Raw genomic sequence first — 26,039 nt, 5'->3', positions numbered from 1 at the left:
AGTATAGCATGTCAAAAAAAAACTGATAAAAACATCATAGTATAGCATGTCAAAAAAAGACTGATGAAAAAAATCATAGTATACCATGTTGAAAAAACTGATAAAAACGTCATATTATAGCATGTCGAAAAAAACTGATAAAAATGTAAAAGTATAGTATGTCGAAAAAACTGATAAAATCGTCATGGTATGTTGAAAAAACTGATATAAACATCATACTATATAGCATGTCGAAAAAAAACTGATAAAAATGTAAAAGTATAGCATGTCGAAAAAAATGATAAAAACGTCGTAGTATAGCATGTTGAACAACCTGCTAAAAAAGTGTTGATTTTTCCTGTGGAGCACTCAGTCATGTGCTGGTTAACTATCTGTCATTTAAACTGAGTAATTTCAGCTCAAGTCATTAAAATATAAATATCTAATTTGTGAATAAAGGAGTAAATTGTCCAATAAGTCCAATTAAATCTGGGATAGGAGACCTGGTTAAGATGAGGGAATCCGGTAAACACTGATGTGTTGAAGCTTTTCCATCTCATGTGATCCATTTAGTCAGTAGTGTTCCACAAGTTATCACTGGGTGGCAGTGTTGATTGAAATATATTTAAAACCTGCCTTCATACAAAACATGGACAAAGTTAAAGACAAAAATGTTTAATCCGGACATTTTTTTCTACACACAAAACAGTTTAGATTAGAAAATAATTAATTTAGAATTAAGACTGTACTCATCTACTTGATCAAGCAAATGTCACAAAACACATTAAAACATTTTCATACAACAGGTGCATATTAACAAAAGCCTACAATAAACTACCACCTATGTTTTGTCATAGTATTTGAAAAAGAAAAAAAAGGAAAGTCAAGGCAACTATTTTACACAACAGAATTGAGGCACCAAGGTCATTTTATAGATGGTGGGAGTCTAGAAATTAACTGTACTCAACTTAAAATACAGTATTTCAGAGGTTTGTTACGGAGCGGCCTCGGTGTCGACGGGTGCACTTATTTTGCGACTTGGAAAAGCAACAGTTGCACCTTTGGTCCATTAGAACAGTTCAAGTGATCCCTCTAAGAAGGGTGTGATCAGCCACGGCGCCCCGTCCCAGTGTCCACCTCACAGACTTAAATTCATTCGTATTAAGTCTGGAGCTCAGGGCTGTTACATTAGGAAATCAACGAGTGCTTGAGAGCTCTTTTGCAGCCTTCTGAGCCCCAACTTTACACACTTCTTGCCCTGCTGTAGGCGCAGGCGCTAAACTTTTACAGAGCACAGTATTGATTTGTTTTTACCCAATTTGATCAAACACTTTAATACAGAGGCCAATTTTTCTGTAGACAAGTGAGCAAAAGTCTCTATTTTATAAAACTACATCTGAAATATGACATCACACTTTTATGGTGACAAAAATGCTTCTCTCCCAGCTAACGTGATTTCACCAGGTAGTGTTTCAACCCTCCTGCTTTCACATGTCTCACTGAACAAACTGGTGTTAAAAGTCTGTGAGGTTTTACAGCTCAGGCCGGACATTGTGACTGGACCACAGGGAGCACCTATGAGGAGGCTCTCTTCTCCTCGTACGGAGACTCGTACATCTCCATGGGTGGGCAGGTGCACATGAGGTGCTGGTCGCCATATATGTCATCGATCCTGGAGATGCTCGGCCAGAATTTGGTCTCAGGCCTAATGAAGGGCTGGAAAGGGAAAATAAATTCATTTAATGCGTCTGTTTTGTTTGAATATCTTTGGTATCTGAACTGTTGAAAGTAAATCTAACGATTCATTGATGATCAAGATAGTTGCAGATTAATTTTCTGTGAATCAATTTAGCATTTTAGCCACCACAAAAATACATTAAAAACATTCAACAGGAACATCTTTGTCCATCTTACTCTGGATAATCTACGTACTTTTGAAATTTCAATATTTCAGTGCTGAGAGCTTCATAAACAATTCTTTGCTGTACTGGGGTGGAGGCAGAAATCTCATGGATATCTCAAGACATTTGCAAATAATACAAGTGTCTACATGGCTTCGTAACTATCAAGTTAGGTGAAAAAATATTTATGACAATTAGTTTGTTAAATTTCTATAGTATACATGACACAGATACAGCGATAGAGGCTGCTGTACGTCAACCGTCAAATCAGGCATTTCTTAAAAGAAACCTTTTGGTTGTTCTCTGCACAGATAGGAGGAATTAATAGCAATTCTTACTTCTGACCACTAGAGGGTGATACAGACAACATATTCCCTATCTTAAGCACCCTTAGCGCTGCAGAAAAGTTGTAGCAGAGGGTGTGTAATGTACTCAGAGGGATGCATACACTCACCAGGGGGAAAGCAGCATGCTCCCTGGAGTAGGGTCGGTCCCAGTTGGAGGATGCGATGCAGGCCAGAGAGTGAGGAGCCATCTGCAAACACACAAGAGGAGCTTCGTATCAGCTGCTGTGCTGCATCTTTTCACCCCTGACAAATCAGTTAAATCCAACCAGTGGCATACCTTGAGTGGGTTGATGCGGGAGTCCATCCGTCCCTCCTCGATGTCTGCGATCTCCTGTCGGATACCAAGCAGGGCGTCGCAGAAGCGGTCCATCTCAGCCTTGTCCTCCGACTCTGTGGGCTCAATCATGAGGGTGCCAGCCACCGGCCACGACATGGTGGGTGCATGGAAACCTGGACACCAGCACAAAAGGAAAACAAAATCAGACACAAGTTCTGTTGGTTTTAAATGACCCAATAAAAGTTTTAGTTTCTAATTTGTGGGGTTTATGATCCTGTACATTAAATAGCCATGTCTCCATTAAATCATCAAGCAAATTTTAAGCAAACCCTTGAAATGCTGCAAGAAAAGAAATGCGAATTAGTTGTGTTTCCATTAACCGGTTTGAAGTAACCTTGACCTTCTAAACCATCTACAAAAGAAAACTGAGAGAGGTCCTCTTCAGGAATTTGTTTTAATCAGGCAAGTTTTAATTCTTCTTTCATGTCTGTTCCATGCTGTCTGGACATTAAGACAAATTAATGCAATGATTCTGTGAGCTATCTTGTTGAAATGCCTCTTAGTGAGGTGCTAAAATTGAAAGTAAATTTAAACTGGGCTTTTATTGTGAGAGGTAAAAGCATATTAAAATTAAATTAAAATCAATCAATTGAATACTTCTTCGAGCTTGTTCTTCTTCTTGTTCTAGCTAATTTCTAGAACGTGACTCCAACAGTTGCTGAGTGCTTCGACCAAATACCGAAGAACATACAGCACATTTTGTATTAAAGTTAAGGAGGAATGTGTATAATAATTCAGCCTACCGTAATCTTGCAGCCTCTTGGCCACGTCGACAGCCTCAATGTTCGCAGTCTTCTTGAAAGGCCTCACATCCAGAATAAACTCGTGGGCTACAAAACCTGTTCAGACCAACACATGAACAATAAAGAGAGATTTTTAAATGTAAAAGAGGCTTTTTAGAGAGCGCACCAACATTGATGGAAATATAATGCTTTCACAGCTGTTACCTTTCCTGCCTCTGAAGAGGACCTTATAGTGACCTTCCAGCCTCTTGGCCATGTAGTTGGCGTTGAGGATGGCCACCTCTGTAGCGTGTCGCAGTCCTTTGGATCCCATCATCTAAACACAGAACACAGAGGTGATGTTAGCAGGAGAATTAGAAAACTTCCACACAGCATATTGATGAAAATTATAATTATTTAGAATGAACTTTCTCAACCAGGTCGAAAATATCTAAAAAGTACGCAAGTGAAGCCAACTGGATTTTACAGTTTTAGTCTTGAAAAATAGTGCTGACAACAGAAGAAGGCCGGCTGCTTTGACTTAAAAAAAAAAAAAGTTAAAAGTGTGCACATCTTGTTGCTCAGGCTTTGCTCAACACTTCTTCCTGATAAACGCCAAATAAACACATACTGAGCTACATGCAGCACCAGCCTGACATTCCTTTAGGACACTCAAATGTCAGCCAGGTGACCTTAACAGCACTGACTGTGTGATAACAACGTGAAGAAACAAAGTTTAAATGCCTGAAAACATCTAACCAGTTCATGAAATCAAAATAGAAGATTGTTTGTTTTTTAAATCACATACTTTGCACTGGTCACCACCTGTGTGTCAGTATCTGGCCCAACGATGACAAAAAAAAAAAAGTAGTTTCGTCAGTATTCATAATAGTATTTTAAACTGTCATTTCCTGGAAACAATCAAGGGGGTTAAAAAGAGTCACAGCATCATATCATGTACAAGGGTATAAAACATGCGCAGTGAAATCTGGTCTGCACTCTCTGGAAAGCTCAATAGGTGGCACACTATCATAGAACATTGACCTGATTGATTCGGTTTACTGAGATCTCCGCAGTCGACCTTGGGTTTTTGTGTGAAAAATAAAAGATATGTCTGAGAATTACAATTATTATTAATTAATAATTATTGAAAAGGTCATATGCTTTTATATCTAAACGCTCTATTGTATATTGGCTGCCATCCAGTTGAGTGTATCCAAAAGTTCTCTCAGGCCAACTGCACCCAAGGAGAATAAGGAGCGTAAGCCAAAAGAGCACCTGAGCGAACACCATCCCTTCACTTCTAGCGCCATCTGCAGAAACCCTCCAACATCGCAACTACAGTTAACCCACAGCTCCTATAGGGTCAGAGAGCATGTCCCAGCCTTCTTTAAATAGCCTTGGAAAAAATTAAAAACGATGAATCATCCTGCACATGTATTTTTATTTTGCGTCCAATGAAATGCTTTCTCAAATTGTCATGTCCCTCCCCAGTGACTACGAATTCTGCCAGTTACAGACCAGCATACAGGACCTGCAGGCTAGCTCGTACTTATAGAACGTCGACAGGTTTTTGGCTGTGATAAATCCCAAGATTGACAAAGTCATCACAAGCCATGGTGAAGGGACTGCGTCGTCATGGAAGCTTAACATCCACCCTCCCTTCTGGGGCTTTTCATTATGCTGATGTGTCTCCTTGCTCCCCATCTGAGCTCCTCCTAGCGAGTATGTGAGAAAGAGATTAGAGGAAGAGACGTGAGGATGGAGGAGCCAAAGCTGCCAAATGAGAAATCCTAGGTTTTATAGCGTCAGTATTGAGCAACGTCAGCCACATGTGGAGGTGCAGAATTTACATGTCACACCACTTGATAAAAAATATTTCTGTAAGAGGATACATCTGTGTTTCCTCGCTCTAAGCTCCACCAGAAGCCTCCCTCTACTCACTTGCCGTCTCATCAAAGTCAATTTAAGGGATGGCATGATGGCAGAGGGGGAATAATATCAGGGTCACAGGGGAAGAGAAGTCGCAAGGAAGCATAAATTAGCATAATGAGAAGTACCCCTTGTGTCCTTCATGCTCACTGTTATCAAAGTTTGTGAAACATTTCATGCCGTCTTGTGGAGATAACAGCATAACATCAGTGATTTATCTGTGCTGACCTTGATGTAAGCCCAGGAGATTGGCAGGATGGCGCTGGAGCCCCAGGGGGCGGCGCTGATGGTGCCCAGCGAGCTGCCGGTGTTGACTGAATGCATGGGAACCACCGGGTGGCTCGGCAGGAAGGGGGCAAGGTGGGCCTTCCTGATGAAGAGCAGATCAATGTCATGAGAACAAATGTGAAACTTGTAAAAAAAAACATAATACATAACTACATACATTACATAATTCCAGTTAATCCAGTAAGTCTGGATGAATCTATTTTCTGACTTACACTCCAATTGGCCCCATGCCAGGTCCTCCTCCACCATGAGGGATGCAGAAGGTTTTGTGCAGGTTGAGATGAGACACGTCGGAGCCATAATCTCCAGGACGACACAGACCCACCTGGAAAACACCCCAAGGAAGGACATGAACTATTTGCCGGCCGCAGTGGCTGGAAAATGTACCTGTCAATGTTATCATTTCTATTTTTGAACCACATTACTGAATGGGACAGGGAAAACACACATCCTACTGTACGATTACCAAAATTTGCCAGCATTTGGCTGGTGGTAATTTCTCACAATATAGACTGAGAATCTGGAGAAGAGATTGCCTAACCTTGACTTCAATGACTGATGCTATATACACCTTAAAAGTAATGCTACAGCTGATAGCTTTTATACAGTATAACCTTTTGCCATATTTGCTGAAACTGTCACTATATTCCGACTGTGGGCGGTGCTTGGTTTTTGCTCGACTGTTTCCAATACGGCGGCAAGGTCACAAGCGTTCTCATTTTACAGCTAAACAGTAAACTAAAATATGTTTCTGAAAACATTTGAGTTGAGACATAAGCAACGCAGTAACTGAATCTTCATTCATATTTGATCAGCGCTGTCTAGTTTGATGATGTGACTGAAGTTCATGAGTCGTGTCTGACATAGCTGACAGTTGCGTCACGTTGTGTCAATCACGTTTGCACACCGAGTCTGAAACTGTCGTCCATCATAAAAATGTTCAGAAGAGGTTCGATTTCCTGCGTTTTTCATGTCCGTCAGAGCCTTTAGAGACGTTTGACCAAGAATCAGTGAAGAAAATGTGGCGGTGGGACACAGCTGTAACAAGACAGAAGAATGGGGTGCACAGAATAATTTTATGACTCAATTAGCTCACGTTCAACAGGTCAGATAGTAATATTCAGGTGGATGATGATGAAGAGGAGGATGATGTGGACCACACAGAATGTGGAGACAGAGAGGGAGGACAGCTCCGCCCCTTCATGCAGCTGTGGTGTCAAATGACAGACAGGGAGGGAGTGACGACAGCAAGATAGGTAACTCCAGTGGAGAGAGGCAAAGGAGGAAATGTATCTTTTCATTTTGTCACATATTGCGCATTGATTAGAACGATAAAACGCATCAGAATCGGTGAGCAAGGTTTCTGTGCATAACTATTTTTTTCGGATGACGGATTAAAAAAATGCATGAAAAGAACGGACTCAGTGTGCAAAGGCATAAGAGACTTCTCAGCTCTGACTTGTTGATTCTGGATTCTTGCAAATGCCACCAAGAGCACTATGAGGAGGCAGAGGAATGTGGTTTTGTTCACAGATTATCTGTCTCATGCACTACTGTCAGGATATAATTACAGTGTTAGCAAATATGACAAAAACTTAGTTTTATTAAAGTTAACAACTACAAGCACTATATATTATATATGATTTCTGACATGAAAGACAGTTTGGATTATTTTATTTGTTCTGGTTGTTTTGTAGCATTTTTAATTTCAAATTAACACTTATTTATATGTAAAGTCATTATTAAATGCCAATATTTTTGCACAACTCATTGTTTTAGGCCTTTGAGAAGTAATAATGTAAAACGAATGAAAAAAAGTAATTTTATTGAAAATCATTTTAATATTTTAATAATCTCTTAATTTGACCATGTGACAGGCTACTACCACTAAAAGAGGAGGAAGTTTGTATTATAAAAGTTGAGGGGGCAGGGTCTGTAAGTCCGTCAGGGATTGGTGGGATTGGCGTAAAAACCATCACCTGCATATTATAGAGACCAAAGGTTATCTATTTACAGCGTGATAACACACATCTATAAACCTTTATCCTATTATCACAAGTAATAGTTTACTTTCTTTTTTTACTTGCATCACAGAACAGAAACATTTTGTGGTCACGTTACACTGCCATTTCTTCTCTCACCTGAGCATTCATGTTGGCACCATCCAGGTACACCTGGCCTCCATTCTCATGAATAAGATCACATACGTCTCTGATCTGCTCCTCAAACACACCAAAGGTGGAGGGGTAGGTGATCATCATGGCTGCCAGACTCGCCTTGTGTTTGTCCACCTGGAGGAGAGAGCAGGAAACAGGACATCGACATCATTAGTACTAAAACTGTGTAATGGAGAGTTGGTGACTCATAAATTTAAGTAACGTTACATCAATGCCTCTTGGTGATTTATTATTTTTACTTGACTTCAACGCTACCATGGTCTTTTATAAACTCTCATGATAAGAGCCACTTAAACAAATATTTATATTTGGTAAAAAAACAAAAATATTGTTGAAGTTTGCAAAACTGTTTCTTTATATTTTGAATAGTGTCGGTAGTGGACTATACTAAGGTCATGTTTATATTTACTTCATTTATGTGTTAGAATACAGGCACAAGCTATTTACACCAGGTATGGTGCTGTGAGGCAGTTTAGTGCGCATGACAAAAGGAGACATAATACGATGAGAATATATAGAGATAGGATATTGAGTCGGTAGCGGACCGTACTTGTTGTAATTTTGGAAGGACTTGACCTGCCGTTTTGTTTCTTTTTTGTGTTCAATAAACCTTGTTCAACTTTTTCCCTGCCTCATGTGAGTACTGTGGACCTTCAGAAAAGGTACAGAAACGTGTCAAAACCAAGACACCTGACAGACTAAGCGGCCTGGGATCTTTGGTATGTTGAAACGGTGACTATACTCATAGTGATCTGCAGAGAAGGTGACCACTCCAACATTAAAGACTGAATAACCTTAACTGAATTTAAAATTTTGGCCATGCACCAACAGTGTGACAGGCAATCCACACTGCTTTACAAAAAAAAAAAAAAAAAGTTGATATTTCATCTTGTATATCAGTATCCATAAAAGTGGTAGTCCAGCAATTTAGGACTGCACTATTCAAGTTAAGTCAGAGAGCTCATAAAATGCTTTTTTTTTTTTTAAATTATGGTCAAAATCTATGGAGCAGTGGCTGAGTTATCCTCACTTTTAGTCATTAGTGAGTGTCAAGCTCCAAAAGCACTGGATCCTACAAGTAACATAACGCAACTCAATAGTGTCTGAAAGTGCCAGCATCTTTTTAACAGTGCCCAGTTCATTGTTCCTAATGAGGAGAGAGCATAGAGAAGAAGTGCCCCACCTAGTGTCTCTGTTCAGAGTGCTCCGACAATGCTAGTTGAAAATCTTTGAACTTTTCAGAAACTAGCACAACAAAGACAGAAAAGCCTGTTTGTGGGAGCAGATCGGCCGAACACTGACTGTTGCTGGTGGGTGTTGTGCTTTCATCACCGTACACACTGTAATCTTGTTGTTAACTGTGTATTCAGCCCCCCATTAATGTAGCATTAGCTAACGTTAAATACAAGATGTTGTTGCGATAGAAACAAATTCCACGCATAACACGTCATTACAAAGAGCACTGGGAGCGCTCTTTTTATGAAGCGCCCTGCCGCCACTTCTCTGCCAAACAAAAACGCTATGTAGACACAGGCCCTTATACGGCTGATCTCTCTCCTTGTAACATGTAGATTGAACATCATCTGTGAAACAAGTGTAATGTAACAGTGCGGTTCTCACCAGCGCCTTGAGGTGTGGTAGGTCGATGTTGCCGTCTTTGTCCACTTCCACCACCTGAACCTTCATGCCGGCCATCTGAGCGCTCGCTGGGTTGGTGCCGTGTGCTGACTTGGGGATCAGACAGACCTGGAGGTGAAAGAGAAAATATCAATGCAGTAGGAGAGAGTTGCAGCCTGGATGAAAATCATGCAAAACAACATTTTGACAAAAGTCCTCTCTATTATATTAAGATAACCATTCAGGCTCTGAGTGCAGGGTGACCACTTATTTTCCAAAAACATCCTCATATTAAGGCGACAAAAATGAGAATCAAAGTCTGGTTTATTACCAAGTATGTTTTTACATACAAGGAGTTTGCTTTGATGCATTTGTGTATAACAGTAAACATATTAAGAGGTGAACTTTATTATGATTCATCTCCTTGAGTTGAGGAAGGAGTACTAAAGAACTTCATGGACACTTTAAAGCTGAAACATAATTAGTTACCTATCAAAAAAAGCTAACAAGAAGTGGCTTGGCATGAAGGAATATTAGATACTGTTGTTATACTGTAAAATAAATAAAAAATAATTACTTTATACTCAAAGCGAAGTGCATCAAGGGTTTCTGTGAGAGGATATGCAATAACTTTCTATCTGGCCAACACCCAGCACTAGCACTAATGTGTAACCTGTGTAACAGGTCACTAATTGATTTTATCCCTTATTAGGGCGACACTTCTGACATGATGCAACTTGCACAAGAAAAACTGGGGCACTTAGACCTGTGGGTTGGGTAACACTGACAAATGACTGACTGAGAAAACACTGCAGAGCATGTCACACCAGTGACTTGCAGTTCTCAAAGTCTTAAAACCTCCAAATATGGAATCTTGGAAGCAGGTAGCCTATAGTGGGATCACAGTGTTTTCAGCCCCTTTGTTTGCACAAACGGTTGTCAGTTTGGACCTTGACTGTTTCAAGAGATCAGGCCACTATCTAAGATGTACGAACGAGGGAGCCATTAAAAAACGAAGGCCGATTTAAAGTACAGGAAAAATACTTTAGTCAGCCAGTCTTTAATCTGAAGGGGCGTCTTATCTGGCTTTGTCCTCGAGCTGCTTCCAATCAGCATGCCAGGACACTGAAGGAATTTCTTACTAGAATACCTGAAACATGTTAACCTGTGATGCCAAAGTAACCTGTTGTAACCCAGGAACAATAAAACTGTCAGGAAATCTAAAGCCGATAGGGCTACGGCTGTGGCACTGTGGCTTATGTCCTCATGTTTTTCATGAACCTCAGTCAGCATAACCAAAGGAACTTCTGGTCATAAATCATTCTTGGATATCAGCAATATTACTGTGGTCACAATAATCAAACCTCAACGAATAGCAATAAAAGTATTGCTTCATTGCTTTTAGAAGCACTTTTAATCTTCTAGAAAAACAGGAGAGATTTAAAGTTTTATTTTGAATAAAGTTTGTACAGCAGCTGAGGCTTCATACATTTCATTTCGCATGAGTTTCAGGAGCCCCAGGTTTATGTGCTTTGGCTCCTTTGGTTTGGGAAATGTGCTTACTCACTTTCTTGATAAGAGATTGATACCACTCTCATGTCTGTGTATCAAATGTGATGCTGCAGCCAGCAGATAGTTAGCTTATCTCATTGGCTCTGTTCAAAGGTAACAAAATCCACCTACCAGCACCTCTAAAGCTCACTAATTAACTTTTCTCTCATTTGTTTCTACAGTAAGGAATGACAGCTCTGATCTGTAAAATCCCTTCGTGTCTTTGATTAAGCTGCAGTCTTCCAATTATCTTCCCAACAAGCAAATCAGTTCAATTTGTACTGGGCAACAGAATTAGCTGAAACGTTAAAGGAATACCTCACCCACAAAGTGATAATTTGTATATAATTATTCACCTTGTGTTCCCTTGAATATGCGAAGAAGACATTGTTTTTTCTTGGATGTCTTGACAGTGAACGAAGAATCCAAAAACTGAGAAAAGTTTTGATGAATTGAAGTAAAGGGGGGGCAGTGTTTAACAGCAGCAAAACTATATCAGGTGCGGTGGTTAGCAGTATTGCCTTATAGCAAGAGGGTTCCTGGTTCAAACACAGGGTAGGGGAGCCCTTTTGTGCAGAGTTTGCATGTTCTCCCTGTGTCAGCGTGGGTTTTCTCCAGGTACTCCGGCTTCCTCCCACAGTCCAAAGACATGCAGGTTAACTGGTGACTCTAAATTGGTCGTAGGTGTGAATGTGAGTGTGAATGGTTGTCTGTCTCTATGTGTCAGCCCTGTGATAGTCCACATCTCGCCCGATGTCAGCTGGGATAGGCTCCAGCCTCGCGCGACTCCTTGCAGGATAAGCGGTTATGGAAAATGAATGAATGAAAACTATATCAAAACATCCGTTTACAAACTCTCACACAACTCATGCAGTATAATCCAAGTCTCTGTGCATGACCACATGCATGCATATCAGCTCCACTTAAGCGGAGTTGAAATGCATGTGTGCTCAGACACACTACTCGGTCATGCATGAGACTGTCTGTACTGATGTGTTTTAACTCATAATATTTTAGCAAGAATCAGAGCATGTGAGCGGAGCGGAGCTGAGCGGGGAGCGGAAGGATTTTGTGTTGAGCGAGGAGCGGCTATTTTTTTTAAATTTTTTTTTTAAAAGGTGGAGCGAAACCGTATCTCTCGCTCCAGTTTCGCTCCAGTCGCTCATGCCCCACCCAGAATGCATCTTTGCACCTGCACACACCCACACTATTTTCTTTAAAAACTACAGAGTTTACTGTGTACTTCAGAAAAGAAACTGACAAGTCATACAAGTGTACCAGTCCTGTAAAACTAACTGATAGTGATAATGTGGAACAAGAAAAAGAGCTACCAAGCTCATGTTTTATTTGTGAATAGAAGATTACAGGTTAGGGTAGTACTACGCAGTTTTTTTGAGCGGAGTGGTGAGCGAGTGGAGCGGGATAAAAGTTATGATGGAGTGGACCAGAGCGGAGCAAAGAATGCACAGAACCAAGCGGAGCGGAAAGTGACAGGTCTGCGAGCGAGGAGTGGAAATTTTCACCCGGTCCGCTCCGCTCACATGCTCTGGCAAGAATGCATGTGTTTGGGAAGTACTGATCATTGACTGAATAAATGAGACTTGGATTTTACTGCATAAGATGTGAGAGTTTAGAAACAGATGCTTGGATTTAGTTTTGCTGTTGTTAAAGGCCATCCCCAATGACCGGAATTCATGATGAATGTTCGCCTTTTTGGATTCTCCGTTCACTATTACCTTTCCGGTGAACAAACAACAACAGAGAAAATTATTGATGAATTGGAGTAAAGGGGGTCAGCATTTAACAACAGCAAACCTATGTCAAAACATGTTTACAAACTCTAACCAGAGTCCTGCAGTTCAATACAATTGGTATGCTCCATACTCCCAAAACACATGCATATCATGCTTATCCAAGCGTGCTACTTGTCCTTGTGTGATACTGTTTATGTAAAGTGTTTTAAATAGTAAGGTTTTCGTGAAAATGCATGTGTTTGGGAAGTACTGAGCATACCGATTGGAGGACAGGAGTCATGTGAGTGTTTGTAAACGGATGATTTGCTGTTGACCCCTTTTAGTCCAATTCATCAAGGATTTTCTGTTTTTGGATTCTTCTTTCACCGTGGAGACATGCAAGAAAAAGTTTTCTTCATCAAAAGTAACTGATGTCCAAACGATTATTTAGTGGTTGAAGTATTCCTATTAGTGTAATTAAAACCTATCAACTTCCACATGACATTAATTTACACTGACTTTCGGTATGACTGCAGCCAAGTTACGCAGCACACTTACACTTCTGGAGCTCTCTCCCTTTGAGTTCAGGTAGGCTTTTATGGCAGCCAGGCCAGCATATTCTCCCTGAGCACCACTGGAAGACAAACACACAATGGTCATGTACAACACACACACATGCAGACACACGCACAGACACACACCCACCCACACCCTCACCTAAGCACAGTTCAAAGACCAGTCTGCAGGCATTACCAAAAGGGGAGCGACAGATGGGATGAAAAGCAGGCTGCATGATAACTCTGCAGGCCAATGTTTGATGGTGAGCGTTTCATAAACCCTCTGCTGCTGATAAAGTGGTGATAGACAGCAGAGGCAGGTGTGTGCATGCTTTATCAGCTGAAACGTGAAATACGAAGCATTCACTTCCTAAGATTTGACTACTGGATACTGACTGAAGTCTGAAATCAGCTACAAAGTCCCAGACAACACAGGGAATGTCCTGGTTTTTCACTTCATATATAAAGGTCTCATTTCCACTTTTCTCATTTCAGAGTTGTGATAACTGCTCAAGCTAAGCACACATGCATAATTATAGAGGTTAAGACCATTTTTTTTTGGAAAGAAGGATAACAGGATGTTAAAATAATGAGTACATGGTGACAAATCTGTAAATCATTATAACCTTACACATGTTTTTTTACAGCCAGAACAGTGGACATCTGCAAATTGAATCCATCAAAATAGTCTAAATAGTCTCATCAGGGGTTAAATTCATTTACAGAAGGGGGAAAATTTACATGTTTAACCTTATGTTTTTGGCAGGAAATGCCTTAAAATTTTGTTAAAAAAACTTTTGGATGCTAAAAGGCTTCTTGAGGTAAAATTTCAAAATAAGCATCACAAAACATGCATCAGGGACTAATGCTTGATGAGTTGGTGTTATGACCACCTGGATGCTGGTATATGGAGATTTGTGCCTCAACAGAAAGGTGTGTGTTACCTGTTTGGCTGGAAGGAGATGCTGTCATAGCCCGTCACCTCACAGAGGTCCCTCTCCAGCTGTCTGAAGAGCTTTTGGTAGCCGTCAGCCTGGTCCAGAGGCACGAAGGGGTGGATATTGGCAAACTCCCTCCAGGTGATTGGCTGAAGAAGAGAGGATAGCGGTTAGTGGGAAAGAATCCAACCTTTCCAAAACTACTTCCTGTTAAGCTTGAAGGTTCACTTTTTTTTTTTTTTTTCACAAAAGACGTTAAGTGTCAGATTTATTATGATGGATTTAATGTACAAAGTCTCCAGTAAGACCTTCACGTTAGTTCTGAATATGTCTATTTGTTCTAAAGATGTGGCTCGAGTTACTCACCATGAGCTCTGAAGAGCTGTTGAGCTTCATGGTGCAGGAGCCCTCAAGAAGAAAACAACATTTACCATCACATAAGAAGCAATGTGCATTTAGACTGTTTGCAAATCTGAATTTGACTCCTGATAGTACTAACCAGTGGTATCATGCTGTGCACCAGGGAGATGTCTTTGTTCTCCAGGCGCTTCATGTATCGCACAATGTTGGTCTCAGAGTGATAACTGAAGGTCAACCAGAGAGGCAACAGCAGGATTAACCAAGGGCACGTTGATCCCAATACACTGATACAAAGTTATTAAGTAGTCTGCTTACTAAGTGTATTAGTTGAAAGTCTGACTAAGCAATTTTCAAGCATGTCACAATCATTATGTCAAAGAATAAATGGAGGACTTAAGACATTAGAAGCCCTGGTACCAGACTGTCTTTATGGTACTAATAAAGATAATATGCTCCACTTTTGGCAGCCAACAGAGATGCCTGTGTTGCTACAAAGGCTCACACTGTCCAAACCCATGTCTGCTGCAGAACTGGCTTGTTACACATTAAATTACTGAGGAACAGCACATGCTTTTAAAATAACAAATTAGGCCAGATTTTGAAGTACTGCCAGTGACCATGAGGCCCAACACCAGCTGCATGTTTCTTAAGGGCAACATGGGTCAATTACGTGACTGTTGTTTGAAAATTATTATAGTTTTTGGATAGTAAATGTTCAGTATGAAATCATTATATGAAAATAACAGAGTACACAAAATGCTCTGAAGCAAATCAACCTGTTTCTCATGCAACAACCAAAAGAGATTTAACACCAGCAGGAAGTGCAGCAGGGCTTCATACCAGAAAACTGGTACTGAAAAGTCTCAGTGCCACATTGTTGTCTGCTGTGTAATGTGATACAACAACAGTGTCGTGTGCAGCTGTGTTTGATGCCAGGCAATCAACATGGAAAATGAGACTGTAATATTTGTGGCCAAAGGTGTCATAAAGTAATAAGAGCAAAGTATTTGTTCAGTTTGTTATCCTTGGTTTCATGATAGACTGTGTGCCATAAGGTTGCAACTGAACTGAGAGTACGAACCTGTTAAAGACCTGGTGTGTGAGGTACTTGCTCGTCCTCTTGAAAGGACTTCCCATGATCCCCTTAACCCGCTCTCCCATCTTTTCAGCAATCAGCTCCTGAAAATTTAACATTTCAAAACATCAATGCTACTTCTATAAAGTAACAGTCACTATGCAACCCTGAAGCAGAGGCACAAATGAAACTTAAATATGAATGACAACAGATAAATGAGTAAAAAATGATCGACATACAGCTGAAGATTCGCAGCCAAAGACCCAAAGCAGGTCGTCCAAGTCCCTCTCAGTCACCGTCTCATCCAGAGAGACACCCAACTGTTGACGGAGAGAAGGAGAGATGGTAACTATTAAAAACTCTTTTTAACAACAGCAAGACTCTGGCACGAAAGCCTCTGTCTTAAATGGTATGTTAATCTGGCGATGTGCATCATTTCAGATTGACTAAAGTAGGCAAGTACAGTATAACAGCTTGTTTTAACAGCTTGAAGGAGACATCATAGAGAAATGGGACTGGCTACTCGTGGATTATTAATGGTAAGATTGTCTTATCAAGTAGGTCCTCTAAATGAATATCTGAAGAGCTCTGAAAATATTGTTAATATGGGACCAAAACAGTTATTATAGTTTGTATTTTTCCTAGGTTTTTTGTCTTTATTTCAGTTTTTGTTTTGTTTTGTTTTGATTTCAGCTTAGTTTTAGTTTCCAGAGTGAGTTTGCTTGTTTCAGTTTACTTTTTATTGTTTAAAAATGTTTCCTTTTAGTTTAGTTTTTCTTAGTTTCATTATTAGTTTTAGTGGGGTTTTTTATAATATGGGGAGTTTCTGTCAGGGACAGAATTAAGATGCTCGGAATAGGTATTACAATACAAACACAACACTTTAAGGCAGCTGTCTCACAGTTATGTAGACATTAGGACTGCCCCCTAATAGTCAACCAAACATTAATCAACCAGAAAGGTCATAAGACAGCAATATTTTATTGGTCATCATGTGGGAATTTAATTTGATAGGACAGACACAGAGAGATACCACGCTCAGCAGTCAGACAGGAGTCACGTTACAAACCAATCACAGCCGACAGATATCTTTCCCTTCTTCTGTAAATATTCAGTCTGATAAACACAGAAAAGTTGATCATGTTAGTTCAGGGCTACCCAGAGCTTTACATCTGTCCCACAGACGATAGGCATACACACTTATAAACAGCACCTGGAAGAAGATCAGCTGTGCACTCAGGATTTCAGGTAAATAGGCTATGATGCTGTGCTTGTTATGGTTGCTTAGCAACCTTAGATGCAACCTGCTGCCGCACTCTTGAAAGCTGGCACAAAAAAAGGCACAAGAATAGCACCTAATCCCAAACTCACGTTTTCCCAGGCGGTTAAAGACGCAGCATGTGTACCGCCCTTAATTTCCAGGGCTGGTACCTGCGGTTATTCCACAGGCTAGTTAATAACATGTCGGGCAGGAAATCCAAAGTGTGGGATCATTTTGAGAAGGTGAAGGACGAACCCAAGGTGATATGTAAACTCATCTTCATTGGTCGACTACAAACATGACGTATCATCTGAAACATGGAAGTAGCTACATGCCCATTAGCCCACAGCGTCATTAACAGGCGGCTCGCTCAGTGTGTGACGTGCACCTGTAGATAAAATATAGGCCTATATTAATGAAGGTTCATTAGTACGGTTTTGTATTTCTCTGTAATGTAGCACAGTGTTAACAATGTTACTGATACTATTCTTTCTCACACCTTCAACTCAAACCATTGTGTTGCCCCACGCAAAATATATCATTTAATAATTGAATTAATATCGTAAACATGCGGGGGACTAGTCGACTAATGGCCCTAAATGAGGACTATTGGTCGACCAGGAAAATTCTTAGACGAGGGCAGCCCTTATAAACATCTCAATCCCAATTAACATATGTACCAATGCCTCCTCATGCTTACTGAGTTGACATCTCCTGTTTATTTTTATCTTATTTTCAATTATTCTTAATTTGTTGATTTTCTGGTGGTTTGGATTGTGTCATCACGTTGTACTTTATGTTCCTGCTTCATCTGGTTGTACCTCTTTGTATCACTATGCTGCAGGGCTACTGCTACAGCAAAGTATTGTTTCTAAAAAACTGTTCCACCCCGATGATTATGATCCTTTTTGTTTGTGAAACGGTTGGTAAATCTGCCATGCAGGACTTTCCAAAAGCATAATGTTCTCACCACTCCCTCGGTGTAGACTCTCAGGTTTATCTGCCTCTGGGCAGCTCTCTCAAAGATGTCTTTGGCTGCTACGCTGCAGTTGATCTTTAGAGTGTCGAAGAACATGTCACTGTGCAGCCGGTGCCCTGCTCTCTTCAGACCTGAAACACAGTGAATAGTTGCATACAGAACTGAATAAATGTGTGTTTATCTTTTCATGGAGGGTGGATGTGGAAAAGAAAATGGAAAGAATTTTTTTTTGGCGCATTTTCCTCATTTTGCATGAGGTTGCAATGCTGTAATATTGTTTTTTTGTCCAGTCATTCATTGTATCATTTCTCTACAATGTGTCAGATTTACTCATTGAAGGTTGGCAAAACTTGAAATGACACATGTGCTGCCAATAAATGTTACAATTAGTGAAAGATTACTACACCGAGAAAATTATGCCAATGCTGCATCAATGAAAACTCGATTTCGAGCTCAAAATATAACAAACTTACCTTCAGCAAGGATCAGAGCAGCATTGTGTGTTCTCTCAGCGATGTGTTTGAGTCCCTGAGGACCATGATACAGTGCAAACATAGCAGCCATGTTGGCTAGCAGAGCCTGAGAGTCAGAGGTTGAAAAACAGGGATGAAAATGAGAAAATTAACAAAGTTAACTAGATGACAAAAAATTCAAATTCTTCAAATTCAGCTCGCTGACTGACAGCAACTCCAAATACATAAAAACACACTCTCCCATAATGGTGGTTACAAATATGCTACTCCTTATTTCTCTTTGGTTGTTGTATTTGTGGAAATGATGAAAATCTACAAAATGTAAGCCTGGTCGTACCTGTGCGGTGCAGATGTTGCTGGTTGCCTTGTCTCTGCGAATGTGCTGCTCTCTGGTCTGCAGAGCAAGCCGATACACCTCCTTACCAGCCGCGTCCCTGAAATGTAAATATTTCCAAATGACACTTTTGAGTTTCTGCCACTGGTTGTAATATGAAGCCCCATCCTCTTCTAAAGTGTATACTGAACTTCCCTCCAAGTTATTCTGACTGATGAGCGTCTCACCTGGTGACTCCAACCATTCTGCCAGGCATCATCCGGATCAGGTTGTCTTTCACAGCAAAGAAGGCAGCATGGGGACCACCGTAGCAGAGAGGAACCCCAAATCTCTGGGAACTGCCCAGGGCGATATCTACGCCAAACTCGCCAGGAGGACGCAGCACACAGAGGGCCAACAGATCTGTGGCACAGCATGCCAGGGCCTAGACAGGGAAAGAACCGAGTCAATGGATGAAGTTCATCGTCATTCATAAAAATGACAAATATTCTGACTAATCTGCAGCAGCTAGTTTGTACCTTATCACACATATACATCAGAAATGAGCAGTTCCTGTAAAATAATGGTCCAACCATATCTTGATAGAGGTTTACGCACATCCCACCCCTCCATTAAATCTGCACAAAACCAGTGTTATCTTGATGTAAATATACTACAGTGTCATCAGCATAAAACTTTAAAGGTAGGATCTGGAGGATTTTCAAACAAAACAAAATATAGACATATACAAATAATATCCTGCTTAATAATCACCTATGGGCTTCTACTCATGTGTGGTGGTGACTCTGTTTGCAGAGCTCCTGCCCTTTAACTGTATTTTGATGTTTTTGTGAGCTGGGACAGCTTCTGGGCGGAGATTTCCCCAGCCAATGAGAGAGCGCAGGTGCCGTGCCCGAGCGTGCCCGAGCATGCCCGAGCGTGCCCGAGCACCAGCGCGAACCTCTTCTGTGAAGCTTTCTTCCGAACCTCAGGGCTCCGTACACTCGGGAGAGTTGAGCCTGATAGGAGGGGCCAAATTTGAATGTGTGTTTACAAACAGCAACTGGAAAATCCTCCAGACCCTACCTTTAAACAGAGCTGCTGTGAAAAGGAGCATCCGATGATTTCCTTTAGATTGCAATTCAGATATCAGATATGGACACAAACAAAACTACAGTTGCAAACCTAAGACACTGTGTAAGCATCAAGGGGGGAAGAGAGGGGGGATAACATGCAGTGAGGGGCCATTGGTTGGAATTGAACCTGCGGCCGCTGCAGCAAGGACAAAGCCTTTGTCCATGGGGCACCTGCTCTACCAGGCGAGCTAATGGGCGCCCTGTTTTAACAGCTTTTGATGTATTAATCAGGAAAAATACTCGTGCTGACGCGTTACTGAGGTTACCAAAGCATGATTTGCAGGTATAGGATATACACATGACTTTATACAGATTAATTATAAGACTGTGGACAGATTTCACAATCAGCAGACGGATTTATTAGTAGCTAAAATCACATATCTGCCATCATAACATCTTGTGGTTGGTTGGTTCGCTTTCACACCCCACACAGACTGTACCAGAAACCCACCTTCTCAGGCGGTCTTACCCAGGCAAAAGGACCTGAGTTTGTTTTAACTGAACCAAACATGTTAGGTGTAAAAACACCATTACTTGTTTTTGTGGTTAAAACTCTCTTACCCCTCCCTTGTGCGCCCGGTCCACGAGGGCTGTGAAGTCTTCCACCCTGCCATCGGTGTCAGGATACTGGAAGAGCACACCGCTCACATCCTTCCCACTGAAGTCCATCTCATGAGGCAGCTTCAGCAGTGTTTTCACCCCGATGTAGCTGCAACACAACAGGGAAACTAAGAAATAAAGCTAAATAATGATAAAAAGGTAAAGCACTGAGCACCTCTATAAGAAAAGCTGTCGTGGTTTTAGCCCAGTGGTATTTAATGAAATGAAATATTTTTTGGTTTTGGTGTTCACTATATGGATTCCTTTATAAGGAGCTCATACATTGATTTAGCATGTGTAATACATACTTGGCTCTGGTCTGCACCACAGCAATGGTCTGGGGATGGCAACGTGGGTCAATGTAGAAGGTTCTTCTTTTGTTTTGCCTGTCAGGAGTAAAAAATACAGGCTGAGATACAACTTATTCACAAACTGTAACAGTAATTACCCTTAATACATATAATTATTTTACAACACAGTGGGAGCGGTAGTAGTAATGATTCTCCATGCCATTGTTTGTGTTTGTCATCAGCTTGTAAATACCTGTGGCAGAGCTGCATGGCTTCAGCTGCAGCCGTTCCCTCGTCGAGCAAGGAGGCATTTGCCATAGGCATGCCAGTGATGTCACAGATCATGGTCTGGTAGTTGAGAAGCGACTCCAGGCGACCTTGAGAGACCTCAGGCTGGTAGGGTGTATACTGAGTCACCCTGAGAACAACACAGACACAATGAGACAACAGTTTCAGAGGACAATAGCCCAAGTTGGTGGTATTCAAGGAAGCAAAATGGGACAGTGGAATGCATTGTATGACTCCCCCCCCCCACCCCAATCCTGGGATTTTGAAGAAAACGTGGGCAAGGATGGCTGATTTGGATTTGGGTGAAAGAAAATCTTGTTCAGCAGGAAACAAGAGAAAAGCACATTATCAGATCTCACATGAGTCACAAGGATTCCTATTAAGGGCACGACAGCACAACAATTATGCTTTAAATGAGTCGCCAAGCTTTGTAAATAAACATCGTTAGTTATCTGTAAGAGGAAACAAGCTCCCTGCACTTTTAAAAATCTGTTAAGTTTCCTCTATGGGAGAGTCACCTGAAGACACTCACCAGCCTGAATTCTCCAGAAGATTACGCTGGATGGGCGGTGGTACTGAGCAGTTGTAGTAGCCCATGCCGATGTAGGACCTCCATACTTTGTTCTTGGCTGCAATCTTCTGTAGAGTGTCCAAAACCTCGTTCTCACCTGTAAAATATTTAATCTGTGAGTATAATTTAGTCCTCTGGTCTCTGCTTTACTTGGCCTGACACTACATGATAGGGTTGGATGACCGAACAAGAAAATCCAAAAACTGATGGAAATGGAAATCAGCCGGTGAAGATTCTCAGTCATTCAGGTCATGTGCAATACTGTAGGCAACTGGACTTGCTTGAATTTCTTGAGGACGTTTCACCTCTCATCCAAGAGGCTTCATCAGTTCTAAGAACTTTTGGAGAACTGAAGAAGCCCCTTGAATGAGAGGTGAAACATCCTCAAGAAAATCAAGTCCAGTTGCCTACGATATAGCACTTAAAATGGAAATGTGTCATCATCAACAGCAAGTCGGCAATTTTGGATAGTAAGGGTTACGCCTCTTCCTACCTAGATGTGATGAGAACAAGCGAATGCACATCAAATTGTTTTTGTGTTTCCCAATGAAGTTGCTTGTTTGAAAAACTGTTCGCCCTGGCTCTATTTTGGAGAGGCTTCGCTTACCTCCAACCTTTTTCTAAAGCAACAGCAAGCAGTTGCTCCTTGCTATTTCGCTCCTTTTTGCTATGGACAATTTCCTTTCAAGTTGGTGGCACCACCCCAGAATGCTCCACAATTCCCATTCCCTATTATAGGTATTTATTTAAATTCACTTGATTACCAAAAACCAGAAATTCCTCTTTGTTTGAGTGTATCAAGACTTTCTCAAATCAAATTTACAGAAACTTCACACAATATAAAATATTATAACTCTATCATAACCTGCTATGGATGCACATGACCAAATTAAATAAATGTAATTAGGAAAGCCTGAGTTTCAGTGTGATCAATGACATTAAGTCACAAACAGTCCCTGACCTCATGCTCTCATCTACAAAATGGTCACGAGTGCTGTGAGACAGGAAAAATACCTTACAGCTGAACTTAGGATGAGACAACAATGCACATAAGATATTTCTGTCAATCTCAGAAGTAAACATCAAGAGACGGACTACAGCCATGGTTTCTTTCAGTTATTTAGCCCCATTCCCTGGTGCTGTAAGGAAGCTCTGCCAATGCACAACCAGCCTCTGAGATTCCTCTGGCCTTCCTGGCTGCCTAGCAACTCCAAGGAATGGACAATGCTGCCCGTCTGAACCGAGAGCCCTGACTACTCCTGTTTTTGGAAAAGAAAGACACCTCTAAGTCTTTGGTGGTGAGAGGGACTGTAGCCAGTACACAAGTGGATATTTACAGCTTTCTGTAAAGGCTAAACCGTGCACATTCAGTCTGGCGGTGTGAATCAGCCAAATACAGCACAGGAAACTGAAAAAAGCAGTGATAATCAACAGGTTCAGGGTGAGATGTTAGTGTGTATTTTTGTGTGCGAGTTTGTGTCAGTAGGGAGGACTGCTTTCCCATGGTCCCGGAGTTCTACAGGGCAGCAAAAAAGCCTGATTCAGAACCATCCAGGAGGTCTATTGTTGAAGAGAGAATCCCTCCCTGGCTTTGCAAACTGAAGCCCTCCAAAGCTGAACAAGCAGAAAACCAGCACTGCCTCCAGTTTGTTCCTTCAGCATGGCTTGTTGCATTATGAAACCTGACAGAGTCAGCGGAGGGGCTGACACGAGGGCGGAGCAGAGTGACTAGGTGGTGATAGAGAAACGCTTCAGTACCTGAGGATTTGTAACTGCTGTTTTAACAATGCTCTTTTCTAAATGTTGGATTTTCTGTAGGATCTCTGGTGTTAAAGCTGACTGTGTCAGGTCTCTGTCACATCAGTGACGGGAGTTCATGGTTGCAGAGTCATGCAAGAGAGTCATTACATGTCAGCATTTATTTATCATCACACACAAGATGCCTCAGCACAGCTCACGTTAAACAGATCATGTAGGAATGTCTGTGCTCGGGTTGGGTTCTGAATCAATATCGTAGTTTATCCACTTTCAGAGGTATCATATTGTGACATGGTTATATTTAAAGCTGAGACATCCGCTAATCAGTCGACATAAAATGTAACAATTTTGACAATTTATCAAAGTCATGATTGATTAATGAAAGTGTTTTTCTCCTTGCTTGTGAAATTCGCTGATTTTCTTTGTGCTATGTGATAGTAATTTTTTTTTTTTCTTTTTCTGCCATTGGTCAGTCAAAACACACCATTTCGGTTTTAAGAAATAGTAACAGGAATTTTTTATTGTTTTGTTTTGGTTAAATGATGATGGAAATAATGGTTAGATGCAGCACTTATTATGTTGTTTAACAAAATTCTGCTATTTTTAAGCAAACTGTAACTGTAAAAATACATAAACTTACCAATTAAAGGCTTTATTTTCCATATTTAAAGAGTTTTGAGTCATATCAATTGAGCAGATTTCATTGAATTTACTGTTTTGAATGTAATATTGTATATAATTGGGTTATCATGAGACATATTAATTGATTTTACCCGTGGTGCAACTAATTTTCATTGTTTATTAAAAGATTAGTCGTCAGAAAGTGGTGAAAAATGTTGATCTGTGTTTTCCAAAGCCCAAGATGACATCCTCGACAATATTCACATTTAAGAAGCTGGAATCAGAGGTTTTGACCTTTTTGTTCTTAAAAGATTACTCAAACTGATTAACTGTATAATATAAAATTAGCTGATGATCAATTTAACAGTTGCCAACTTAAAGATCAATCATTGCAGCTCTACTTTATTCTTAGTTTTGCACGTCTGCACACAACAGCAGCCCCAGTTCAACAAATTAACATAAGCCTCCCTCCAAGCAGAAACCTATTTGCATTTAGAAACACAGATTATTCAAAATCAGAAACGGAAATACTTTGTTGATCCCTGAGGAGAAATTGTGATTTGTTACAGATGCTCCCATGTAAAGAATAGAGGATTATAATACGTAAGAATAAGAGTATGAAATAAAAGTGTGTAAATATAGAGCAATAAATAAAATAAAGTAGAAATGAAATGTGCATTATGCTACCTTGTTTAACACTAGTACCTGAGATATAAACATTAAAATATTAAAACAAAAAATGACAAACAATCCATGCAGTCAGTCATCATTTATTCATCTTTCCCTGACAAAAGCACCTGCTGTATCTGCTGCTAAAGCCAATTTACTTTAATTCATTGCCTAATCTCTTCCACTGTTTACTGGAAACCCCTCCTGATGAAACCCCCATCATTTCTCAGTCTCCAGCTTGTGAAATCAGCTCAAACAAACTCCCTCAAAAGAGGGACTGTGTATGTGGAGCTGACACATATTGCATAGGAGGAAAGGGAGAAAACACACACATCCCCACGCAAAAGTCACCTTATTAGGAACCCCCTCGGCTGTGATGTAATGTGAACGCTGTAACCAGATTGAACTGGACTTAGGACCGGAGCTCAAGGCTAAACTTTACACTCCAGTTGCCATCCTATGAGCATCGGCGGCTTCCCAACAGGAGATTGGTGCCGCTCGCCGAGTTTCGCAAAAACAACTCCAAATATGTTCAAAGGAAGACTTAACAGGGGAGAGCGCTCCACGGCACACAATAGAGGTGCAACCTACATTCCAGCCACTCACTTGGCTTCATTTAACTGCCCGTTTTCATGTGGGAAAAACCTCACCGTGCAAAATAGCTGGAGACGAGGGGGATAAACACACTGTTTTTATATATGTTATTTTATATGCATTTTTATTATATCTGGCATTTTAAATCGGGTTTGGCACAATGGCATCCGGGCTGATCATGCAGGGTTTCGCCATTGGGATGTCACATAAGGATGTATCAGTGATAAATATATTCAAATAAAGGTAAACTTACAGATTGGATCATCCATTTTCATACTCCGCTGCATGCGGATGGAGGCTGGAATCGTGTTTTCGATCAACTGGTCGATCGACTGCAAAAAAAGCATTTTAATATATAAAAGCGCGCAGAAAATGACTGTTATTGATTAATAATAGCAGCAATTTGCTCAAATGACATGTTTTCATGTTCAGATTTGGTTTAATAAGAAGGAAAAGGTGGTTTTGCGCCCAATTGTGGTGGTGGGGGGATGAGTGGTAAATCTTACCTCGACTCCCAGAGCATCCAGCATTTCTCTCTTCTCCCTCTCACCTGGACCAATGTGCCTCTCTGCAAAATCATCATGTTTGGGTAATATTCTCTCTATCTGTCTGGAGGAGACGGCCGCAGACGTCCTCAGACCTCGGGCTGCTGTCGGTAGGGATGCCCCGCTATTTCGGATCCTGCACTGAAGTTTCCAAACCACGCGGCTCTTGTCACTCAGACGCCTGCACGGTGCGCTGGGATTCACCGACTTGGCCAAGAAGATCCCCCAGGACTTGGCGCAGCTCTGCATCTCTAAATCACTTTGCAAGACAAGTCCGCAGAAACTGGTGAAGCCTCTTCTTTTTTTTCTTCCTCCCCTCGCGCGGCAGAGTTTCCCCCCACTGACACGGATGCGATCCCTGCAGGAGACTCTGCCAACTCCTTCAAACTGCAGAGTTTATACAACTGCACAGTTGCACAAGAGCGGA

General features: G+C 41.0%; 1 protein-coding gene across 1 annotated transcript; it reads right to left on the bottom strand.

Annotated features, from left to right (window-relative positions):
- Positions 1-638: 638 nt before the first annotated feature.
- On the bottom strand, positions 639-26,000 carry gldc (glycine dehydrogenase (decarboxylating)). Its single transcript, XM_033620171.2, has 25 exons — positions 25,574-26,000; positions 25,321-25,399; positions 21,387-21,522; positions 20,820-20,984; positions 20,585-20,662; positions 20,238-20,385; positions 18,789-18,985; positions 18,565-18,661; positions 18,228-18,333; positions 17,746-17,885; positions 15,754-15,834; positions 15,521-15,618; positions 14,579-14,663; positions 14,446-14,487; positions 14,086-14,228; positions 13,143-13,218; positions 9,304-9,429; positions 7,648-7,797; positions 5,719-5,831; positions 5,447-5,588; positions 3,512-3,623; positions 3,308-3,403; positions 2,505-2,677; positions 2,335-2,415; positions 639-1,695 (listed from the first exon to the last, which is right to left on the bottom strand). The coding sequence occupies exons 1-25, from the start codon at positions 25,859-25,861 to the stop codon at positions 1,555-1,557; spliced, it is 3,093 nt and encodes a 1,030-aa protein (XP_033476062.1). The 5' UTR covers positions 25,862-26,000; the 3' UTR covers positions 639-1,554.
- Between the last annotated feature and the right edge of the window lie 39 nt (positions 26,001-26,039).

This window comes from Epinephelus lanceolatus, chromosome 9 (assembly GCF_041903045.1).
Source record: "Epinephelus lanceolatus isolate andai-2023 chromosome 9, ASM4190304v1, whole genome shotgun sequence".
In the NCBI taxonomy this organism is placed as follows: Eukaryota; Metazoa; Chordata; class Actinopteri; order Perciformes; family Serranidae; genus Epinephelus; species Epinephelus lanceolatus.
The sequence above is the reverse complement of the archived record's forward strand: the minus strand, read 5'-3'. Positions and strand labels throughout refer to the sequence as shown.